Genomic DNA, 23,227 nt, shown 5'->3' on the forward strand with positions numbered 1-23,227 from the left:
ATTAAAATAATACAAAGAGGTGGTGACCTCGATGGATTATGCACTGGCTTAATTTCTCCTGTCTCCATCTGCCAGATAATTATATTTAGAAACTGGTAATCAAAGAAATTTGAGAAATCAATTTATTACAATGGTTATTTACATTCAGTTTATCTTATGAAAATACATATTATAACAAGTATGTGCATAATATACATCGTAACATTGGACATAGATTAATAAAGAATAACAGTGACAATAGTAAAAATAGAATTTTCTGTTAACATTGAACTTACTCCAAAAGAATGTAACTTATTTAATGTGAAAATTATTGTAAAAATCCTTTGAAGTTTTAAGTATTTACAAAAGCTCAACTTTCACCCTTCACAACTAGTACAAATAAAAGATTACAGAGAAAGTAATTTAACCAACAAAAGATACTGTATTGGTCCCTAGGTTAGCTATGCTTCTTAAGGCACTGCTTCAAGATGCAAAACAAAATAAATCAACTTTATATTAGTCTAATTTCTTTTTGGAGACAAATAAACTGAGTTCCATTAAATTCATAGGCATATTTGGCCTAATTATTATTTCAAAATGCATTATGTAAAAATTGACATTAAATTAATTAAAATGTTAATCAATTTAACAATACATACTAAATAGGCATATATATAGAAGATAATTATAGCTATGTAACATTTTCATTAGATTTTTCGGTATACCAGTTTTTAAAAATTAGCTTGTCATCTAGAATCTACATTTAGCATTATAAAACCAGAATTTGGTTTACTAAAATTACCTAATAACTAAATTAAATCAGCCTCAAAATATTAGTGAGGTATAATATCACTACGTAGTATACTTGAGCACTAAGCTGTTTGACAAGAAAATTGCACAATTTATAATATACAGTTCAGTTAAGCAAGGCATCATAAATAATTTTAGGTTTCATATTCATTATTACTTTCAAATGAAAATTTTAAAAATTTAATTGAATGGTAGATACAAGTAATTGTAAATCATTTTAATTTCCTTTATTTTTAATATGCTGTCATTACAAATAAATATGCATGTTAAAAAATTAGCTTTAACTTAGGATAGATTTGTACATCTCATATAACTAGTCTTGCAAATAAATAGGACCGTAACCTTGACAATTCATGAAAAAGGGAAACGAGATCAGCTGAAAAACTTCCAGTACGTGACACCAGCCAGTATTGCCAGTTCAATTAAAACGATCACAGCCAGTATAAGCTTGTTGGTCATCACTCTGTTATTTAAAATGAGAAACTGATCAGTCAAAGTCACCACAGGTATAAAACAGCTTCAACTAACTTCCCTCTAATATTTTACAAATATAAAAACTGAGTAGTTTTAAACCAGTACTTTAAAGTAAGTTCATTCAGGATATTCAAATTAAAATTTAATTAAGACAAATTTTATTTTTATCTTTCACTTACATGTGATGTTAATGACCTTACCTTTTTAATTGTAACTTCAACAACCTTTTAACTTACACAAAATATTAATGAACTTACCTTCTAGCCATTCCTTTGAGTATTTGGTTACTTTTTTTCAAACTGGAGTCTGTTTCTACTAACTGTAAAAGAAATTCACATTTCTCCAAATAATTCATTTTAAAAAGGTATTTTTTAATGAAGTTAATTTTCTAGAAAGGCCTATACAATAGTTACCTGATTTTAGATCCTATGACCCATAATGGCAAAGGTTTTAAGTTATAGTTATAATAATTGTTTTTAATGTTTAGCAGTACCACATATACATATATAATGAACAAACAGTAACAATACTCTAATCCTAAGGGATACTGGCTATAAAACTATGTAGGTCTGGCTAGACGACTAGCACACAACCAGTCTAAAATGAAACGGTGGATAAAATAATGAAACACATTATGTTTACCCTGTCTCGTGTTCTAAGTAGTGTTTCTCTTTGTTGTCCCAGCTCATCAATTATCTCTACGCCAATTTGATCTGTTTCTGCAGCTATTTGGTGTGACCTAGCAATACTTTCTGTTGCTCTTTGCAAAGACTGATGACCTTGTAGCAGCTTTCCACGATTCGATGTCTCCAATCGCTAAAATTTAAAAAATTACTCTCAAGTAAAAGGAACGTAAAAAACAGAAATTAATACCACAAGAAGCAATTACTTTTTTTAAAATTTCAAATTATTGTTACATAATTTGTTTTTATCTGTGTATGTTTATACCGAACTTGACTTTAATAGGGTGGGCAAAATGTTATTAATCAACATCTCCAACAATCTAAGACATTGTTCAAATGGTCAGTTTTTGGAGAAAAAAATGTTTAATTAATGACCTCACATTTTTACAAGTTACAAGAACTTTTCAGGGGAAAGTCCATTTTTATTATAAAAATAAAGTTGAAATGAGGACCAAAGATTTTATTTTTCTTTCTCTTCCGACTGAGAACTTTCCTTTTATCACTGCAGACAAAGCAAACCTCCTCCTTCTTTCCCTCCAATAAAACACAGGTGCAAAAAAGGGATCTGTGACTAGCAAAACATGAATGCCAGGTAGTTGGACACCTTAAAAAGAAATCACTGCTTTATCTAAGATTTACCTCTTCTCTGTCAAATCCAGAATTGTCCATACCACTAGATCCTGCACCACCTCCCCTTTTCTAAAAATTAAATGAAATATCAAAATTAATTTTTTAATACATTCATATTATTATAACAAAAGCATATTGCAAAATCAATTTATTTTAAAATGTTCTTTAAACTTATAAAAATATCAAATTATTTTATTTAAAACTAATTATTTTTTAAACTGTCTAACAAGTCAATTTAAAAGAAAAGACATTTTAAAATCATACCAAACTTCGAGAAAAATGGTCTATGTCATTTTTGTAGTGTCTAATTCGACCAAGCATTTGAGCACGATAATTTACAGGAGCAAACTTTGCTTCACTTTCTAACTCTTGTACCTGTTAATTTCAATCAACATAATCAGTTTTAATAATGCTGACTAACAAAAGAAATACTCAATGATAAACCGTGCAATGGAGTAAAATGTTTTGGATTATATTTAGAATCGACCCTTTGAATACCGGACAGATCGTCCCCCCGGCGTGGCCTGAACCTACTGGCTGGCTTGTTGCATTGAGTTAAATATGATATTTCCAAAAGGAGTTTTTTTTTGTTATTGCTAATTACAAATCCATGGCACATTGTACATGTTTTATATATGATTACTTACAATTACATTTGCTTCTTCTAGCTTTCTTTCCACTTTCCGTAGCAAACTTTTGCGCTCTTCTGAATAGGGCAATTTAAAAAAATAAAAGTATATTACATTTAATCTAAAATAATGATAGGGAGGATGTTTACACCAGTGTCCGAGAATGGAATCTTCTTTAAATAAGGGGTGTTAGGTTACTGGTAGTTAACTAAATACACACATACATGGCTGGCTAATGACACTAATGTCAATGCTAACCTTGTCCCTAACCCTAACCTTGGTCCTACAGTATGCCTAACCCTAATCTCTAACCATAAAATTAGCCGAGATTACAATGTCAATCAATACTACTATTTAAATAACAACCCAACACCTTTTTCAAATAAGATTGCATTATCGGACACCTGTATCAGTATGATAGTACCTAAAATAATCCTAATGACAATATATAAATAATAGGAAAAAATAACATGATTATAATCTACTAATACTAACCTAGTAACTAAGCAAAAACGAAATCAGAAATATTAATTAATAATGAATTTTAATAGGCTAAAATTTTGGTAATCTATCGTTTCAGGTATGTAAAATCGCCAGCGGTTAGTAAAATACGAAAAAGTTACATCATTGTCAGGCTTTAATAGAAGTATAATATTGTGATATATTTGTGTCAAATATTATAGATAAATGAATAATAAACCTAAATCAATGGCTAAATATATCAATATAGGCAAGAAATTAACTTTAAACAGCAGTGTTTGCAAGTAGGATTTGCTAGATTAAAAGCGGCCATCTGTCCCCTGAATCTTGCGCTATAAGTTAACAATAAAAAAAATAAACATGACGGCTGCTATAGTAAATAAGCATGGTTGTATCTGTCGGAAACATCGCTAGTCTTCATTTATTACTGTAAAGTTTTAGTTCAATTGTTTAAAAACAGGTACATAAATGAAACAAGGAAACATTTTTGTATTTTTCAAAACTTAAATTCTCCTCAAAATGTGAAATAATTATTAAAGGTTAAGGAGTCACCTGTTTTTCACATTACTAGTCGCGGGCGATTTTACGTACCTAAAACGATAGATTACCAAAATTTTTAGTAGGCCCCCTAAAAAACTTGTTTTCTTTTTATTCTGTACCAAAATATTATAATTATAGACATACAGATCCCATTACGAGTGATTACGGCTACGAAAACAAAATTTCTAGCAATATTATTTAATCAGTTAACCTCCACTTGACTGCTGTAAACTCTGTTCGCATGATTTAAAGCTGTTAATTATAGTGTTTAGGTCTTCTTCTAGTGACTCAAACTTTTCGGACGACATTTTGTTCGTTTATGATCATGTGACTTCATCTAGATGTATCCTTTTTTTTTTCTTTTAAATTTAGAGGCACTACTAAATTGTGAAATCAAATTTAAATGCGCACGCAGACCTATATATATATTTAGAATAATAAAACATGAGTATTTTACTATAACTTTAATTTGATATTCCTAAGGATATTCCTAGACTAATCCTACTATAACGCGAGCTTAGATTTAGCGCTTTATAATTAATAACTATTTATTAATTATTATCACATTATCAACAAAATAGCACAATAAAAAATTCAACGACGACAACCAGAGGCAGAGGCGTAGCAAGGGGTGGGGGGGGGGGGGTGGAGCGAGGAGGGGTACATATGTCCCCTCCTCCCCTCTATTAGACATCGTCACAAAAAGACCCGCCCCGCCCCCCCCCCCTAAAATGACGTCACACCTCAGCCTACAACACCCCTTAAAATTGCAGTTTTTGTATTAAAATACTATATTTTTCCAACATCTTGTCTGAACTCTGTATTTTAATCAATTCCTATTATAATTTACTAAAACAGTTTTATAAAACGCGAAATAACGGCTAAAATTCGTTTTCTAACATTGCTTTTTACAAGCTTTTATTTAACTCACTTCCTCTGTCGTCAGTCTAGATCGAAACGCAGGAGTGAAAATTCGGACAGTTCTACTTGACCGATACGATTCACAGTTGGCACGTGGGTCAAGACATGAAGACAATGCAATCTGAAACTAAATGTGACTTAATTGGATGCCTAATTACTTTTTTATGAATTAATTAAAATTTGGACCGAATTAGTAGGCATGTCTATCCAACCACACCACACGCGTCATCACTTTCAATAGCTGCGCCATCAGGTTCAATAGCTGCGCCATCACGTTCAATAGACGCGCAATGGTTTTAGTCATGTAACACTATTGTAAATAAAACATGTAAAGTACTGAAAAAAAATTCATAAAAAACGTTTTAATAACAAGCTTTTATGCACTAATGCACTAAAAAGTAGAAAATAAATTATACACTTCTTCTCAAATATTAGTAAAGGTATCCAATAGATACTACAGTAACCCACGCTTTTCTTTAAAGTTATTTAAATAGTAGTGTATAATTTATTTTCTACTTTTTAGTGCATTAGTACATAAAAGCTTGTTATTAAAACGTTTTTTATGAATTTTTTTTATAATGCAAAAGTGTGACGTCACACCATCTGAACCCCTGCCCCTCATCACACAACGTCACAAAATTACGGACCCCTCCGTGTGTGACATCATTTATGGACGACCCCTTATGTGAATGGGGTATAATTTTATTATCACTGTAGTCTATTTATCATTTATTTTCAAACTGGCCAGAGGATGCCCTTGCAGATTGATCAATTTTCTGCTACCTAATAATCCCATCCTCCAGCGTAAATATATATATACACACACACAAACATATATATATATATATATATATATATATATATATATATATATATATATATATATATATATATATATATATATATATATATATATATATAGTGTTTAGTTTCATGCCCACTTGTTTTTTAAATAGCATTTTCTTCTATTATTAATTATTATTAATGCCCAATAGTCATATATATATATAGTATTAATTTCTTAGTTATTTAAATACTACTTGTGCCATGACAACTTAGTCTAGGGTGTCACACAGTTTTTTAAAATGTATTATTGTTTAAGAAGACTTAAAAACTACATTTGTTTCACTTAAATGTGGTACAAAATTAGATCAGTTGCTTAGAGTAGAAATTTCTTTTTTTTTTTTTAATATGTGATTGGCTATCATGCTAAAACTATTCTGACATAGCTCTCAAAACGTGTCATCTGCTGTTGTTTTCCCTGTTTAAATGGCGGGGTTAGTTGGCTGTTGCCTTGTTTAAGTTACTAATTTAATGGGTTTTCTTTAAGCTTTGAAATAGATATTATGATGTAAAATAGTTTAGTATGAAAGGCATTTAATTATCTATTCTTGACACAATCATTTGGTGGTTTGAATAAATGCTTTTACATACAAATAAACATGTAATTCTCACTTTATCTTCTGCTGTCATATACCTACTGTATTGGATGAATACACTGCTGACAGAACTATTATGATAAATATGAAAAGCATCCATTGTTTGATTAATTTGCAAGATAGAACAAATTTTGCTAGATCTATATATTTCTTGAAATGATGACAAAACTTTGTAAAAATGAAGCTTGGTCTTTTTTTGGTGAACATCATTTCTACTTATAGCCACTGTTTTTTTTAATTTGGTCAAAAGAAGCCAGAACTTAGTATGTTAAAGATTTGTATTTACTTATTGCATTTTGACTGGCTCAGGAGAGGACTGACTACAATTTAACATTGTTAAATCAACTCCTAATTAGATAGCAATTTAGAATTTAAAAATATGAATAAATTATAAATAGTGGAAAAATAACTCCAAATGTGGTACAAGGTGCAAAATAAATCAATTTATTTATAAAACAAAAAAATAAAAAAGTGCAATAATAGATAATTCTATTAAGTCATAGTACATAAAAAGTATGTTAAAGCACAATGCAAAAATATTTTGTCATAGCTGCTTTGCTTACACAATGTTAAAGATTAAAAGTCCCAGAAATAAACAAACCTAGAGTTATAAAAAAAGGTATTTAAAAACCATGCAATACAATTTGATAGATTCAACCTCAAGTTTTACAAGCTATTTTAGTACATCAACAAAAAGAAAGATGCAAATCCACACAACGTAAAACACACAAAATTGCAAAACATATCAAATGTTTTGATCAAGTGAAGTATAAGTATAATGAAAGGTTTTATAAAGATTTCAATAACTTAATAAAAATTAATCCGCTGTGCTCATAAAAATATATAAAGTATATAAAATCTGTTTTCTTTTTTATTTCACATTTAAAAATGTTCACTCTGAGCCTAAGGCACATTAAATTATTTTTCACAAATTTAAATTTTAATACTATATTTATCACCAGAATAAACATTTATAAATATTGTATATTGCTTATTATTACTAGCCTATAAAACATTTCCACCTATTAGCAAGTGTTATACTTTTTTATATAAGTAAACAGTTGCACATAGTGTGATATAGGTGTACATCATTATCATCCTTCAACAGCTCAGTTCCAAGGTTTTCATTTAAATACAGTAGAATAGTTCAACACAACTTTAAAGCAAACACAAAATTCTTCAACAGTATAGTAGATATTCAGTGAAAAAGCTTAAATGGTTATAACGCATTGATCACAAAAACTCATTTTCGTTTTATGAATGAACACTGCTGACATAGTATTTAGCAAAGTATAGCTCAGTGGCTATATATAAAAACTACCTTTAACATTTTGTCTATGAATAGTCAGCCGGTTTAAGTTTTAAAAAAATTACAACTTAACGGCCATTATCATTGACAATGAATAAATAACAATTAGGCCTAGACAGATTCTTAAAACTCTTTTACTGTGTATTTATTTTTGAAATATATACTTTGTTATTTCTCTTTAATAAATAATTTACTTACTAGAAAGGACAAAAGTTAACAGCGTGGCCAGGTTATAAAGCATATGAAAGTCTCAAGTTTAGATACTGTACTAGAGTAGGTAGGATGTTCCTGAGTATACCCAGCTCTGATAAATACCTGACATTAATTAGAGAAAATTAAGTTCAAGGAATCAGGTAAGATCTACTTCACCTGCTCAACTGAACATCAGGTTTGAAGGATAGAATACTTTTTTTTAATAACAAAAAATACTAACTGCATCTTCTAGATAGATAATTACAATTAAAGATTTTAAATTGATAATAAAGCATTGACAATAATACACGTGAGCTGAAATGCTTAAGAAACAACGTGGCATTTCCAAATAAAATACATTAAAACAATGTCAGAGTAGACAAATAAATAGAAATGTGGATAAGTAAAGTGAAGATCATGTTTGCTTTTCATATTGATATATAATAAAGAGACTATTATGCATTTTTAAAACACCACTTCTTTTTAGATCACACAATTTTTCATTAAAAAAAAACAATATACATTTGATAATTTCAACAAATTGATGAGCTTATGTTCTTTTCTAAATATTTTTCCAACTTTAGTTGGACATTTCAAAAATAATTTAAATATTGAGTATTGTGTATAGTAGCAAAAACACTGAAAGCATTAGGTCAGAATTTTTTAAAAATTACTATTGCCATTCACAAAAAATAACTTAGCACCTTTCTTTTTTATGCAAAATCTATGGAAGACAATTTTTCATTACCGTTCAACAAACAATTACAGATCATTTAAACTTCAATATTTGGGTCAGACCCAGCTCCATATAATTTTACCATTTTTTCTTCATTCTTCGTTTTGCTTTTTTCTGTTCTTGTATGCCAAACTAGGACCTGGGAAGAAATATTATAAATAGATTTAAAATGGTACATTTTTAATCAAGCTGAACAGAGATGACTCAGGTTATCAATTAATAGAAACTGTATACAACAATGGTTATTAATAATGTGTTTAAATAAAAAAAATTATTTAAATGAAATTTGTTCATAAAACATTTTTATTTTATAAAACCTAATTCATTTTTTAATTTAAATATTGTTAAACTCTTTCTTATTAAATTTCACTCCAATCCGCAGAGCTAAAAATTAAAACCTTTTTAAATAAGTGTTTATTTTTATTTTTAAAAAGTGTATGCACTTTCAGTTTATTTACCTCTGTACACATTTTAGCTTTTGGTTCTAAATCTTCTAAAACTATCTGCATGCCAGATAACAATGTAGATTCCTGATATCCTCTCTGTACAAAATTTGAAAATCTGGCATCAGGGTAATTATGAATGAGATTAAGATTGATTGCAAAACCTGCCATATCCAGAGCAAATGGCCGCTTCGGCTTCCAGTAAGTAAACCAACCTACAACCTGAGAATAAAATATTCAAATATCATATATGCAATAAATATAGACAATTTCTACATTTCTTTTTACAGCTATGTGCCAGATGGAACACACACATTTGTTAATAGCCAGACATAAACATTTAAAAACTAATTTGTTTTCAAAAAATTGTATTACCTTTCCATCTTTTATAACTGGGCTTTCATAACGAAGATAACCTACAAGACCTACAGGCCATACAGACACCTTCTTGGTATAACGCATCTGTTAAAAAAACATTAGCAACTATTTACTTGCGTTGCTAACAAATTTTAAGGTGAAAAAAATATTAAAATTTAAAAATTACTCTATAGAATTAGGGCTACAAAATCCTATTGTCTCTAAAAGTTTCATTGATTATTGTAAAATCTTAGCAGAAATGTTAAGTAAATAGGGAAAAATTCCTTTGCCAATCTGTATATTTTATATAACACATTTGTGGGACTCCGTGGTCTAATGGCAAAGAGTTTGTCTGCTAACCCGAAGGTCTCATGTTCAGAATTGAGACTGTAAGATGTTCCTGAGTCTACCCAGCTCTGATGGGTACCTGACTTAAATTGGGGAAAGTAAAGGCGGCTGGTCATATTGCTATCCACACCATCTCTTCATATGCCAAGGTTAAGAAACATGCCCAGTGGATCATTAGGTCTAAAGAGGAACTTTACTTTGTATAATGAATTTATGAATTAAAACAAAAACAATACCAACTAGTTCAGTTTTTAAAAATAAATATTACAATGTTTAATGTATGCTTCAAATGTTAACATACGTGCTTTTCATGTTGTGACTATACTGTTTTATTTTGTAGCTGCCTATTACTGTAGGACAAAACATTGATTCTTACCTCTTCAAAAAGTTTCAAACTGTATGTATTATCATCATCAGCAAAGTACACAACACCAGGCTGTTCCGGTGAAGTGTTCTTCAAAAGCCAATCCAGGCCAGCATTACGCTGCAAAACCCCTCTTGGTTTCAACCAGTTTGGATCCTCATTAGCCAGCTTATACTGGGCTGGTGTTATCACATTTAAATGAGTGTAATTAAGGCCTGTTTGTTGTAGAAAATTTGTGACCAGCTGGCTTTTTTGTTCTGTATCCTCAATAACAACCCAATGTACATTTCTGACTAGCTTCAGGGTATGACTAAATCGTGTTAATTCCGCTTTCTGTTCTAGTCTAGTGTATGTTGGGGTTATAAGATAAATGACAGGTAAACCCTTAACCCATCTTTGTGAACTGCCAGCAGCCACAAGTTGTTCTTCTGCCTCAGAGAGTTTTTTACGGAGAATTATCTGATCAGATTTCATTTCTTCCAGTCGATTGGCGTATTTTTTAAGAAGACTTTTTGTGGCAGTGAGTTCCTGACCGTCACAATCACGCACTGAAAATAATTAGAAGTGTGATCAGAGTGTAATAATCTGTAATATGGTCAGAGAGGAATTTTTTATTAGTAAAATAATTAAATTAACTTACAAGAATCACTAATCATCAAACCCAGAAGGAATGTGAAGATGACCACAAAGACACCAAGAAACCTTGTTCGTGGAAAAATGCGATTCATCATTGTTCTCGTCACACTAAACAATTGAAGCTTACAAAAGATTAATTTTTTTTTATTATATCAGTTTCCCAGCATCATTTTCTAAAATTACTTTCTGTACAAGCATTAGTCAACATTTTTTTATTCAAAATATCTTTCAGCCCACAGAATCCAATGACTTTATATCTGGATGAATATTGTGCATTATTTACTATCTGAGATTTCTCTCAATAGTAATTGAAGGGTAAAATCTGAAATAAGAAAGTTAAAATAAGTAAAATGGATGAAAGATAATCATGATGAACATTTATTAAATGAGCAATGAATTCAATTTATAATAAAACAGAATGTCTGTGTCTGGTTGATATTTCAAGTCGACCCTTTGTATCCTATTCCTAAGCAGAATCTCTCCTCTGTCTGGCCTCAACCAACCAGTGGGCTTGTTGCATTGAGTCAAAACAATAATATAATCTCATTTAAATAGGTCAGGCCAAATACATGTATATTGTGTGTCATTATCTCCCCACCACAGGTGCAGCTAGAGGATGGCGGATGGGGTGCCAAGCGCGGTAGAAAAATATAATAAAAAGCTTATTTTGAGCTACATTACTAAATTACATACAGTTAAAGCTAATAAAATAAACCGCTACTTGGCTTTATGGGCTGTTTTCTACGTTATTAACTGTGTGATACTAAAATAAAAACTTTTATGGGAGGGTGACAGTAAAAAGCACCAGGTGGGCGGGGGGGGGGGGGTTGCTAACGTGACTAAATATATAAATGGGGTGGGGATGTAAAATGTATAGTTGGCCCCGGGCGCAGAATGTGTCGCTACGCCTCTGCTCCCCACTTCATTATTCTTTAGTTAATTTACTAGATCTAATTGATTAGAAAATGAGACTTCAAACTTCTTGTGTGATTATCAGAATTCTAGACTTATTATTTAAGTTATTACTTAGGCTATAGACAAGGAGTCTAGAATCTAGATGTAATTTACTAGATCTAGCAGCAAAAATTATTTAAATATTTTTGCTTTGTGAATAGAAAGATGGATTTAGATGAATATTGGATAGAATAACATTTTTTTCAATTTAACAATACAAACATTAAATTATTAAATATTAAATTAATTAGGCCTACTTGGGCCTAGGCCCCCTGCCCCTAATTATAAAATTAATTTTTAATAGTAATACAGAATGTTTAAAATTTGGATAGATTGATTTTAATTGCATGTTAAATACTGCTTTACTAATCATTTTGTATTGCTAATTATTATGAATTAGGCCTAAGTGTTTCTGCTAAATAGTTTCCTAAAAGGAAGTGGCTATTGGGACCCGGCATTAAGTTCGTTAACCTGTATTAAAATGATACCTTTTATGTTTATTTGATTTTTCTTTTGGATTCGCGTATTTTGTTGTTTTTTATTGTAATTAGTTATGTGGCTTATTTTGCGTTAGTTCTTGTGGTTTTTCTAAATACCCTATATTTAGGTGTATATACAAAATCATTAAATACTTAGTAATTATTGTAAGACGTCTTGGTCGAGTGAAAAACGCAGTACCTCCTGATTCTCGATCAGTTATGGGATCGAAACCTATCAAAGCTCTCGTTCTTGCGTGATGTAAAGTGTATTTACCTAATTTTAAAATTCCATTGAGTTGTTTGCATAAGTGTCTATTTTTAATTATTGTTTTTTAATAGATTAGATATTTTTTTCCTAGGTTTTGGTTTTTAAACACACCAAGTATAAAAACATCGTAGCTCCATTGATCGCCCACTCACATTTTCTGGTCAGCGCAAGAAAATAACGACACGGTCTAGCCAGGGTCACTGTGAGTTCACTTTGGTTTAGATGTGAACAGTGTAGGCGTATAGCATACGCAGTGTTTCTTCCAGACTTTTTTCTCCGGGGGGCACTTGAAATTTTCGGGGGGGCGGTAAACTTTCTTCGGGGGGGCGGACACTGTTAAAAGTATATATTTTCTATATAAATAATATAAATTTCATTTTGTTCGGGGGGGGCGGTAAAAATTTTTAGGGGGGGCTTAGCCCCCCCGAAGACATGCCTGGAAGAAACTCTGAGCATACGTCATAGCAAGACCATTGCTATGAGTTTGTCGTTGTCGTAGTTCCCCCCCCCAACCCAGCAAGAGGGAAAAACGGATTTAGGGTCATTGTGAGTTCAAATGTTACATACTGCTTCTATTAAAGCGTACTACAACGCATGCGAGATATTCGTGTTCAAGAAAACGGGCCCCAGGAGCTGTAGCCTGCAGCCTATATGAGCTATCTTATATATATATATATATATATATATATATATATATATATATATATATATATATATATATATATGGACGGATAGACCTGTGAAATCAAATTACGTTAAACAGAAGAAAAAAAAAAAAAACACATTTTTACATGTGCGCTAAAGATTCGCTCTGCCGTAACATTTGTTGGTAATGATATCAGGTATTTTAAGCAAGATCTCAATATTCAATGTATCATTTAGAATTACAAGGAAAAAAATCACAACAGAAAAGATATTATATTCTGCATCTTAAAAGATTTTTTTGTATAACTAATAAATCTTAACAATTCTATTGGCTGGTCCCAATAGATTACCAAAAATTGCCACATGCCACACTTACTGTCACTTACTTGTGACTTGACTTGACTGACTACAACATTGAACCAAAAAATTACCGGATAATTTCCGACGCTAAACTAACGTTTTACCGTACTTAATATTATCTAAGTAGATCTATTACAAATTTAATAATTTTAATTAGGCCTAGATCTATATCTAAATAATACACAAGATTTGTTGCTTCTCGGATTTATTACCGTCACAGCCCCGTTGTAATGTTCTCATGGTCCACCGAAATCAGATCAAAACGACCTTTCAACCGGATGTTGATTTTACAATATTAACAATTCGCATTATTTACGACAAATTACAAAATTAAAATGTAGACACTGACCTATTTTAACTATATAGGCCTATATTACTTAATAACATAAACCACGCTTGGCTACAAAATTGAATGTAAATTATCCCCCGCCTATTACTTCCGATCATCACCCTCCAGATCAACTAACCCAGGTTAATTAGCCCGATAAATCACCCCGTCACCCCCCCCCCCCCCTCCCATCTCCGATATTTTAGGAATACAGCAAATTACAACAACAAAATGGTAATGGGGTCATCCATAAATGACGTCACACTCGTAGGGGGGGGGTCCGTAATTTTGTGACGATGTGTGATGAGGAGGAGGGGGGGGGGGGGGTCAGATGTTGCGACGTCACATTTTTGCATTATAAAAAAGCAATGTTAGAAAACGAATTTTAGACGTTATTTCGCGTTTTAGATAGCTGTTTTAATAAATTGTAATAATTTAGACAAGATTTTGGAAAAATATCAATGTTTAAAAAAAATTCAACTGCAATTTTGAGGGGGGTTGTAGGTTGAGGTGTGACGTCATTTTAGGGGGGGGGTCTGGCTTTTTGTGATCAAAAAAAGCGTGACGTCATTTATGGATGACCCCAATGCTTTGTTAAAAAAAAAAAACATCCGTGAAGATTTGTTGCTTAAAAGCGAGCGCAGACATTTAAATACTTTATAGTATGCGATACACGATTTTTATAGGATAAACGACGTTTTGTTTTGAAAACTTACAAGCAAACAAAAAAGTTATAGCGTGGGCCTCCTAACACACTGAGTTGAAACAGTCCACAATCGAATTGATGGAAGTCATAGCTACACGGCCCTTAAATTTAAAACATACTATTTATTATACTTGATAAAAAATAATATACAAATGAGGCTTGCCGTACAAGAGCTGCATACACGTTATATCTAAGCTAACTCTGAAGAGTAAGGGGTTCCACTGGAGGTGCCATATTCAATGAGGCCGTCCATTTCGATGGAAGACTTAGTGTCGGGTGTCGTAATGACGGGAGCCGTTTTGTTGGGAATCGTAATGACGGGAACCGTTTTGTCGTGAACTTATTTGTCGGGAGCCCTTTTGTCGTGAACCTATTTGTCGGGAGCGTTTATGACCAGAGCCTATTTGTCGGGAGCCGAAATGGCGGGATCTTATTTGTCGGGAGCCTATATGACGGGGACGATTTGTCGCTGATCCTTTCGATGGGGTCGATTCAACACGGCTCATTAATCACCGTTATTAAAAATGCGTGTGCCTGAGAAGTGGAAGACTGATCAGACTTTGACACACGAACCAGTTATGGTGGAGATGGGAGCTCAGATTTTTCTTTTCCAGTCTTTGCCTTGAAAGATCAAAATTGCTCCCTACCTATAAATAGGCCTATTCATATTGCCTATCTTATTTAATGGTTCAGGGGCACTGGCGTTTATCTACTTCTTCTGCCATGTAAAATATTATATGCAGTGGCGTAGCCAGGATCGTCTCATGGGGGGGGTTCAATTTTTTTTCCAGCATTTTATATATATATATATATATATATATATATATATATATATATATATATATATATATATATATATATATATATATATATATATATATATATATATATATATATATATATATATTTATATATATATATATATGTGTGTGTGTGTGTACATATGCATGTGTAAAGGCGTGCGTGTAAAGTATTGGTGGCTGGTGACAATAGAAACTCGTGGGTGCCACCGACTAACTTATCTTAGTATTAGCTATTGTTTTGTAACAAGTAACACATGTACACTATCGTAAAAAATTATAAAAATCAAATTTCCATCATTTTCAGCAGTTTTCTCCAACTAAAAATTTCCTTGTCGGCCGCAAAATATTAGAGATTCTATTATGGGCGCTAATCTTAAACGATTTTCTTGAATTTGTTGACTTATGATAAATTTAAGGAGATTTTAATAAGTTAATTTTTTTTCTCCATCACCGATTTACGATTTTGGGAAAGTAAAATTGCTCTTTTATGATACTCACATTGCTGGTGCTCATTAAACTTGTCTGTTGCCTTTTTCCAGTTTGAAAATGAAATTTTTGATAGCTTATCCATAGGCTGACTACCTACACCACGATAATTCAAACTAATCAAAACACAATATTTGCAAAATGCGCCATCAAGTAATTTGGAATAAGTCAACCAGTTCCACCTACCCAGCTAACACAGTATGTAATACCAGGGTCGGCCCAACCTTGGCCCAATGTTGTAATCATGGCCAAACATTGGACAAGCTTACGCCAGGGTACAGCCAAGATTTGTACATGCTTGCATCCCTTGATACCTTGATATTTAACCGTTTTTACCTTGGCTGCCAAGATTACACTGATTTATGGATTCACTGCAGAAATTTTAGTTAAATATGCTTGTTAAACTTAATATATGTTAACTAAAATTAATTTATCTTTTAATATCATGCTCTAATGTAAACATAGCATCAATAACAGACTACGTTGCATGTGTTAAACATTTTGTTAATCTTTTTAAAATTGTGTGCGCTACTGCCACCGGCCCCCTGTCGCCCATTGTCCCTTTGTTCACATTCCTTCCTATTGTTCGCAAGCCAGCATCCCGGTCCTGCGCCATTTTTCTTAACAAAAGACTTTGTATCCAGTCACAGTAAAACAGGTAGGCCCAATGCAGCCATTTTAGTTCAACAGTGAGAAGTAGTATAACTGTATTTATGCAGAATCTGGAAAACTCGTATTTTTTTGTTGGAAACTTTAACTTTATGGGCCTAAGTCATCAAATAAAAGTTATAAAAGGTAGTTTATTTGAGGTAATAAAATGAGCCTAGATCTAGATCTAGTCTAGATCTATATATTAATAATACTAGAGTCTATATTCTGTTTATTTTGGCATTAGGCTATAATTACATTTTACAATAATCTCCTTTATGATAGATTCTAATAATACTAAATAACTAAAAATCGTAATCAGAGGGCGGTTAATTTTGACAGCACTTTTTTTTTGTATTGAAAAGTATGCAAGTACGTTTGGGGTTATATTGATTATTGATAGATCGATGTATTTATTGGTTTTCAACTTTAGGTATAATTATCACGCACAGGGAAAAGGGGGGGGGGGCTTAAATGTTTATAAATTAATAAATAATCATTCACTTTAACTTTTTAAAAAAACTTAATTTTATTGTTCTAGGCCTATTTGTGTAAGGATTTGAAACTGTCTTATAGACACAATTATAGAACAAATTTCTACATGTTAAACAGTGTATTTTGATAGGTATTAATTTTGAAAAAAATTAGTCAACTAGAATTCTAAATTGATTCAAGATTGTCATTCAAATTTCTATTACCTTTACAGCTCCCTATGGGAGAATAAGATGTCATCATCATCACTCCTTTGTGGCCCCTGGGGAGCAAAGGGCTGCAACCACACATCTCCAGCGGACTTGATTTTGGGCTGCTCCTCTAATCTGTGCCCATGAGAGCCCAGCTGTTTTCGCCTCCTCCTCAACCGTTCTCTTCCATGTTTTCCTTGGCCGGCCCACCCTCCTTTTTCCCTGGGGATTCCAGTCTAATGCATGTTTTGATGAATAAGATGTAAGTTGTGTAAATAGTAGTGTGGAGACCTCAGAGCAACACTTAATTTCATGACCAACAGCGATAAGATGGTACTATTAGTAAGCCATACTTAATGATCAACACTACTCATATTATCATATAGAGGACAGAGTAGGCAAATGGTTGAGGACACTATTGCTAAACATAAAGCCAAGTTAGTAGTACATTCATCAGTTCACCTAAGTCTGATATATACCCAATTTAAGACTATGAAATAAAAAAGGTGGCTAGATATAGTGTTGACTACACAATCCTTTCTATACAGAGATCAAATAAACAGAGATACTTAAAAATTAGTATCTAATCTGGCTATCATTTATTGTATCACTCACTCATTTTATTATTATATTTAATAACTAAGAATGCCATTTATTTTCAGGCCTCCAGGTGTTGTGTATATCAATCAGCCCACTGGAGACATATCAATCTTTTAATAAATTATAAGGTCCCCACTGCTTGATACTTCACCAAATACTGGCTACACCAGAAAATGACTAAATGTTCTTAACACTTAACAACTGTAAGTTTACATTGTTTCAAAGTGAATAATAATTTTCATTTAGTAATTTTTGCTTGCATGTAATGATCAGCATGTGTAGTTAATGCCTTTACTGATATTAGTAAAATAATTTCAGACCACAAGCATTACTTCTGGGTCACTCTGAAGGGTCTAATCGTTCAATTACTGAATTGATAAAGTTGATGAAATTGCTCAAAAATTGTCTGGCACCTTCTTTACTCAGAGACATAGGGTAAGGGGTTTATAATATTTATATACATACTATTATTTTTTTTATTACCAGGTCTTTTTTTTCACTTTAGTTTATAAATATATATATATATATATATATATATATATATATATATATATATATATATATATATATATATATATATATATATATATATATATGCAGTATAAGTGTTACCTGGGTAGCATGAACACCCCAGACCACCAGTCTTTATACCTATATAATATATCGTTACAAGGTAGCAAACATGATGTTAGGGGCTTCTTGTTGTATGTTCAGTGCAGTGCAAAATAAAATAAACATAATAAATTTAGTGCAAAATGAGCAGTGTATGGTTGTAATTATTTCATAAATGACTTTTAGTGTGTAACTTTTCTTTTTTAGAATGTGGATGGATTATGACATACCTTGCACAAATCAACAACCACGCTTTTATTGGATTTGAATCCCAAAGGAAAGAGAAAGTTTGTTATCCAAAACAAACATGAAAAATATCAGAAACCAACAAAACACAAGCAGGCAGAGTGTTATGGACACAACTTTGGGGAATCTCCTAAAACCAAGTATAAAAATAGAGTTGTGGTTGTGTCTCTCAGCTCCACAAGGGTCCACAAGAATGAGGACAACAGTGATTTTCGTAATAATTTTAGATCAGATTTAAAAAAAAAATTGATCAGATGGATCAGGTTAACAGTTTAATACATATTGCATTTAAGTGCTTAACGAAAAGAAAAGATGCTCTTACCAAAATAGTCTAAGAACAATGCTGATTTTAAATTAATAAATTGTTTCCTTTTGTAATAATATAATAATTTAAGTTGGCTTTGTATGTATGTTTAGTGTAGATTTAATGCCCTAAATGAAATATACAATTGACATTTTTTTCTTTAAAGAATTAGTTGCAAATTTCTTTCATTATTTAGTTTCACTGTACAATCTGAAAAAAGCTTGCAACATTTGTATTGACAATACTTCTGCTGGTGATATTTATTTCTAATTAATGAAGTAAATTAATATATATTCAGTTTACTATAATTAAATACCTCATACTCGAGACGAAAAAACATTTATTGAATATCGCAGTGATATTCCTGTTCTACACAATGCGTATAAACCCTCGAACCATCTGTCTTTTGAAAGATTGTACATTTTGTAACACAATGGCATTCATTTCAACACTATTTAACCACAATTATAATCTAGAGATCCTGAACAAATTTTCGTTCTGTTATTTATGGACAAGGCAGACTGGTCCAGCATTAAAATGTAAACCTTAATTAGAATACTTAAACGAGCTATGCAATTAAATGTTGTTAGACAAATATTTTATACTTTTTATTTTTAATGTTATGTTTACGTATCATAGTACAAGACAGCTTCTGTATTCTTGTACAGTAAATTAAGTTTTTACATTAGTTTAATTTAAACTGTAGGCCTGCTTAACATCTGTTACATTATATGAAAATGTTTTGTATATTTGTTTTAATTTGTTTGTATAAAAGTCAAAATGAAAGTTACTACACTATTATTTACATATTCTTTTTCAATCAATACTTTATAGTATAGTTATAATTTTCTTACAATTGAATGGATGGTATAATACAGATTTTAATAGATGAGCAGTTCTTGTGTATGTATTGCTGCTTTACTACATTTTGATTAAAATTTCTTTCACATTTTGAAATTACCTTTGTAAATATTATGACTGATATGAGAATGGATCTTTTTGTATGCTAAAAATAAAAATTTGAGCCAAGATGTAGCCAGGATAAAATACAGGCTGAGCCAAGGTATAGCCGAGATATAGCCATTATTGGGCCAAGATGTAGCCAGGATATAATACAGGATGAGCCAAGGTATAGCCAATATTGGGCCAAGATATAGCCATTATTGAGCCAAGATGTAGCCAATATTGGGCCAAGATGTAACCATGATATAGACAATATTGGGCCAAGATATAGCCAATATTGAGCCAAGATGTAGCCAATATTGGGCCAATATGTAGCCGGGATATAGCCAATGTTGGGCCAATATGTAGCCGGGATATAGCCAATATTGTGCCAACATTGCGCCAACATCATGCCGAGTTTCACTACCAATGTTTCGCCAAGGTTAAGCCAATGTTGCACCAAGATGTAGCCAATATTGGTAACCAATGTTTAGCCAATATTGGGCCAATATATGTGTGCTGACTGGGTAAGTAGCCACAAATATTGAAACTTTAAATTTCTTTGTCCGCTTGCTGGAAATTTTAAAAGTTCATCAGGACGCCAGATGTTTTCTAATAAATACAACCGTGTATCGTCTGTTATAACTCCTTTGATAAAATTGCCGATATCATTTGCGTAAGAAACAGTCGAAGGTGCTGAATTTATGGAAATTTCTTGATGTAATGTACTTTGAAAAGCAATAGTACCATCTTCATTTTTATCATTTTCAGTTTTACTTTTCTTTGTAAAGAAATCAGTTAATAAAGTAGTTTTTAATTTCCTTTTTCCTTCCGCCATCATTAAAATGAATTTAAATTGCTTGAAGTAGTTAAAAGATACACATTAAAACACGACTATACGAAGAAGAAAGCAAATTATTATTGGTCTTCTATTCTGTCTAAATTGACTACTGTAGGTTCCTGGCTTTACATCTATATTTAACCAAATACGCAGTTTTTTTTTATATAGCCTACCAACACAAAGTTTTGTGTCAACAATTGTGGGTCAAGCCCACGCCTTCCTGCCAGATGTGCATCCGGTAGTATTTTATAATTGATACGTACCAATATTCATCCCACCCTCACCCCCTTTCACACCCCTTAACTGATAACCTTGTTCAGCTTTCCCTTCGCCTATTGCGACCCTGAGTGTTTGTTGTTTAAGCACTGAATGATAGCGACACAAGTCCATCGTCGTCAATAGCTGTAACTTAACGTAAAGGATTGTCATTTTGAAGGTTCTACCCCCCCCTCCCCTCACCCCTGCCTACTCCTCCCTCTGCCATCTTTATCATTTTCAGTTTACTTAACTTTTTAAAAATTAAGTGAAATGAATTTCAAATGGTTTGAAGTAGTAAAAACATACACATTATAGAACCTCAATGCGAATAATAATCAATTCCTTTGTTTGTTTTTCATTTCTAGACGCTTTCCGATTGCACTACAATCATATTAGACAACAAAGGCCTACCCACGTAGCCCACCCCTCCCTTTCGACACTCCTTAACTGATCTAACCTTGGCCAACTTTCCCTTGGCCTACTGCGTTCCAGATTATTATACTTTACTTTAGCGCGATAATAAAATTCATAACTAAATTCTACAGGCAATTCTCATCACAATGATATACATTGTTGTTCTAGAGGCTGCCAGGCTTAAGTGTTTAGTGTTTAAGCCCTAAATAATATTGACACAAGTCAATAGCTATAGCTTAACGTAAAAAAGTAGTCATTTTGGGGGTCCATGGGGGGGGGGGGGGTTATAACCCCCCCTAACCCCCCCCTGCCTACGCCACTGATTATATGAATAAAAACCATCACACAGTAATCTATAGTAGATCTATACATAATTCCATGACGTTTTCATAAAGTTCGACTCCCCACTCCCGGATTTTTAAAAGTATAGGCATACTATAATGCTTAGAATTGTATTGTCGTGAATAGGAGTTATTTGTGACAGAATACTCGAGAGCAGGGTGAACCTAAAGTAAAATATGATATGATCATTTTTTTTTAATATAAAGGGTCACCCCTATATATCTAAATAACTTCTTAACGACATCGCGCTATTTCAACAGATTTTACTTTTTTTACCCCCCTCCCCCTTTTCAACTCTCACGGTTCGTCAAAATGACTACAATTATAACGTAACGGTAAAGTACCATATATCTTTAGTAAATTGTATTCTAAAAGATAAATAATATACAGGGCCGGCGCTACCTATAAAGCGAACTAGGCGGTCGCCTACGGCGCTATCCATAGGGGGGGGGGGGGGGGGCGCAAAAATAGGTAATCTCCAAAAGTAAAAAGTACCTAATAATGAATAACTTTGATTACATTATATTACATAAACTATAAATTTTAGGGTAAAATACAAAGGCGTGGCGATCTATTTCGAAGCCCGAGACGAACTATCTGTTTTGCGCCCCATCTTCAAATTAGGCCTATATAGTTATTCGCGTTGGTGAAAATGCGCTCCCCAACCTCCCTCACTAGGCAATGTCGGGGCGCTTTTTATCAGTGACTTTACTTTTTATTTTGGTGTCAAGCAATTGATGTAGAAAACATTTAAATAAGTCCGTAATGCCAGTCAACATTCTTTATTTCAACTGTATATGATTCAGTAATGAGCTTTTTATTTTATTTTCTGCCGCGTTTGGCGCCCCCTTTGGATCAGTGCTTGTGCAATTTTGATTCTAAATAGGGCTAGGTCTCATTTTCTCTCACTTTGAATTAGAAATCTCATTAGCCAGGGAGAGATTTAGATTTTCAAACTAAATTAATTGTTGGCACCACAAGATCCTAAAGAGAATTAATATTCTAATACACACACATCCGCACACACACACAGACATATATGATATTGGGGTCCAAAAAAAATTGGGGGGGGGGGGGCGTTTTAAGAAATTTTGCCTAGGGCGCTAAATAACCTGGCGCCGGCATTGATAATATATTTGTCACATTTATGATTTTAAGAACACCATATCCTACCCACGTAGCAAATATAGTGGCAAGTATGAGCCCCACCCCGTCCCTCTTGTGTATGACGTCATTGCGTATGATTCCTATCCATCGACAAGCTAATATGAAATATGACTATAAGAATATGTTACAATTAATGCACGATTTCATTATAATATGACTTATTAAATCTAT

At 32.4% G+C, this 23,227-nt stretch overlaps 3 protein-coding genes across 6 annotated transcripts in view; 1 reads left to right on the top strand and 2 right to left on the bottom strand.

Annotated features, from left to right (window-relative positions):
• Positions 1 to 23,227, top strand: part of LOC131945244 (distal membrane-arm assembly complex protein 2) — a 65,835-nt gene that overhangs the window by 16,971 nt on the left and 25,637 nt on the right. The gene's annotated exons all lie outside the window — the stretch shown is intronic.
• Positions 34 to 4,575, bottom strand: LOC131945247 (vesicle transport through interaction with t-SNAREs homolog 1B). Its single transcript, XM_059306297.1, has 7 exons — positions 4,437 to 4,575; positions 3,224 to 3,282; positions 2,841 to 2,951; positions 2,586 to 2,645; positions 1,906 to 2,079; positions 1,521 to 1,582; positions 34 to 1,252 (listed from the first exon to the last, which is right to left on the bottom strand). The coding sequence occupies exons 1-7, from the start codon at positions 4,531 to 4,533 to the stop codon at positions 1,162 to 1,164; spliced, it is 654 nt and encodes a 217-aa protein (XP_059162280.1). The 5' UTR covers positions 4,534 to 4,575; the 3' UTR covers positions 34 to 1,161.
• Positions 7,009 to 23,164, bottom strand: LOC131945245 (galactosylgalactosylxylosylprotein 3-beta-glucuronosyltransferase 3). 4 transcript variants are annotated; one of them, XM_059306294.1, is made up of 6 exons: positions 23,063 to 23,164; positions 10,975 to 11,292; positions 10,347 to 10,882; positions 9,641 to 9,727; positions 9,281 to 9,487; positions 7,009 to 8,961 (listed from the first exon to the last, which is right to left on the bottom strand). In XM_059306294.1, exons 2-6 carry the CDS (start codon positions 11,063 to 11,065, stop codon positions 8,860 to 8,862), a joined length of 1,023 nt encoding a protein of 340 aa, XP_059162277.1. In that variant the 5' UTR covers positions 11,066 to 11,292; positions 23,063 to 23,164; the 3' UTR covers positions 7,009 to 8,859. The 4 variants fall into 4 exon arrangements, with proteins under 4 accessions (XP_059162277.1, XP_059162275.1, XP_059162274.1 ...); XM_059306292.1 differs by lacking the exon at positions 23,063 to 23,164 and adding an exon at positions 13,889 to 13,932; XM_059306291.1 differs by lacking the exon at positions 23,063 to 23,164 and adding an exon at positions 13,703 to 13,869.

Source organism: Physella acuta, unplaced genomic scaffold, assembly GCF_028476545.2.
Source record: "Physella acuta isolate Inbredline_101_S28 unplaced genomic scaffold, ASM2847654v3 ptg000533l, whole genome shotgun sequence".
Taxonomy (NCBI): Eukaryota; Metazoa; Mollusca; class Gastropoda; family Physidae; genus Physella; species Physella acuta.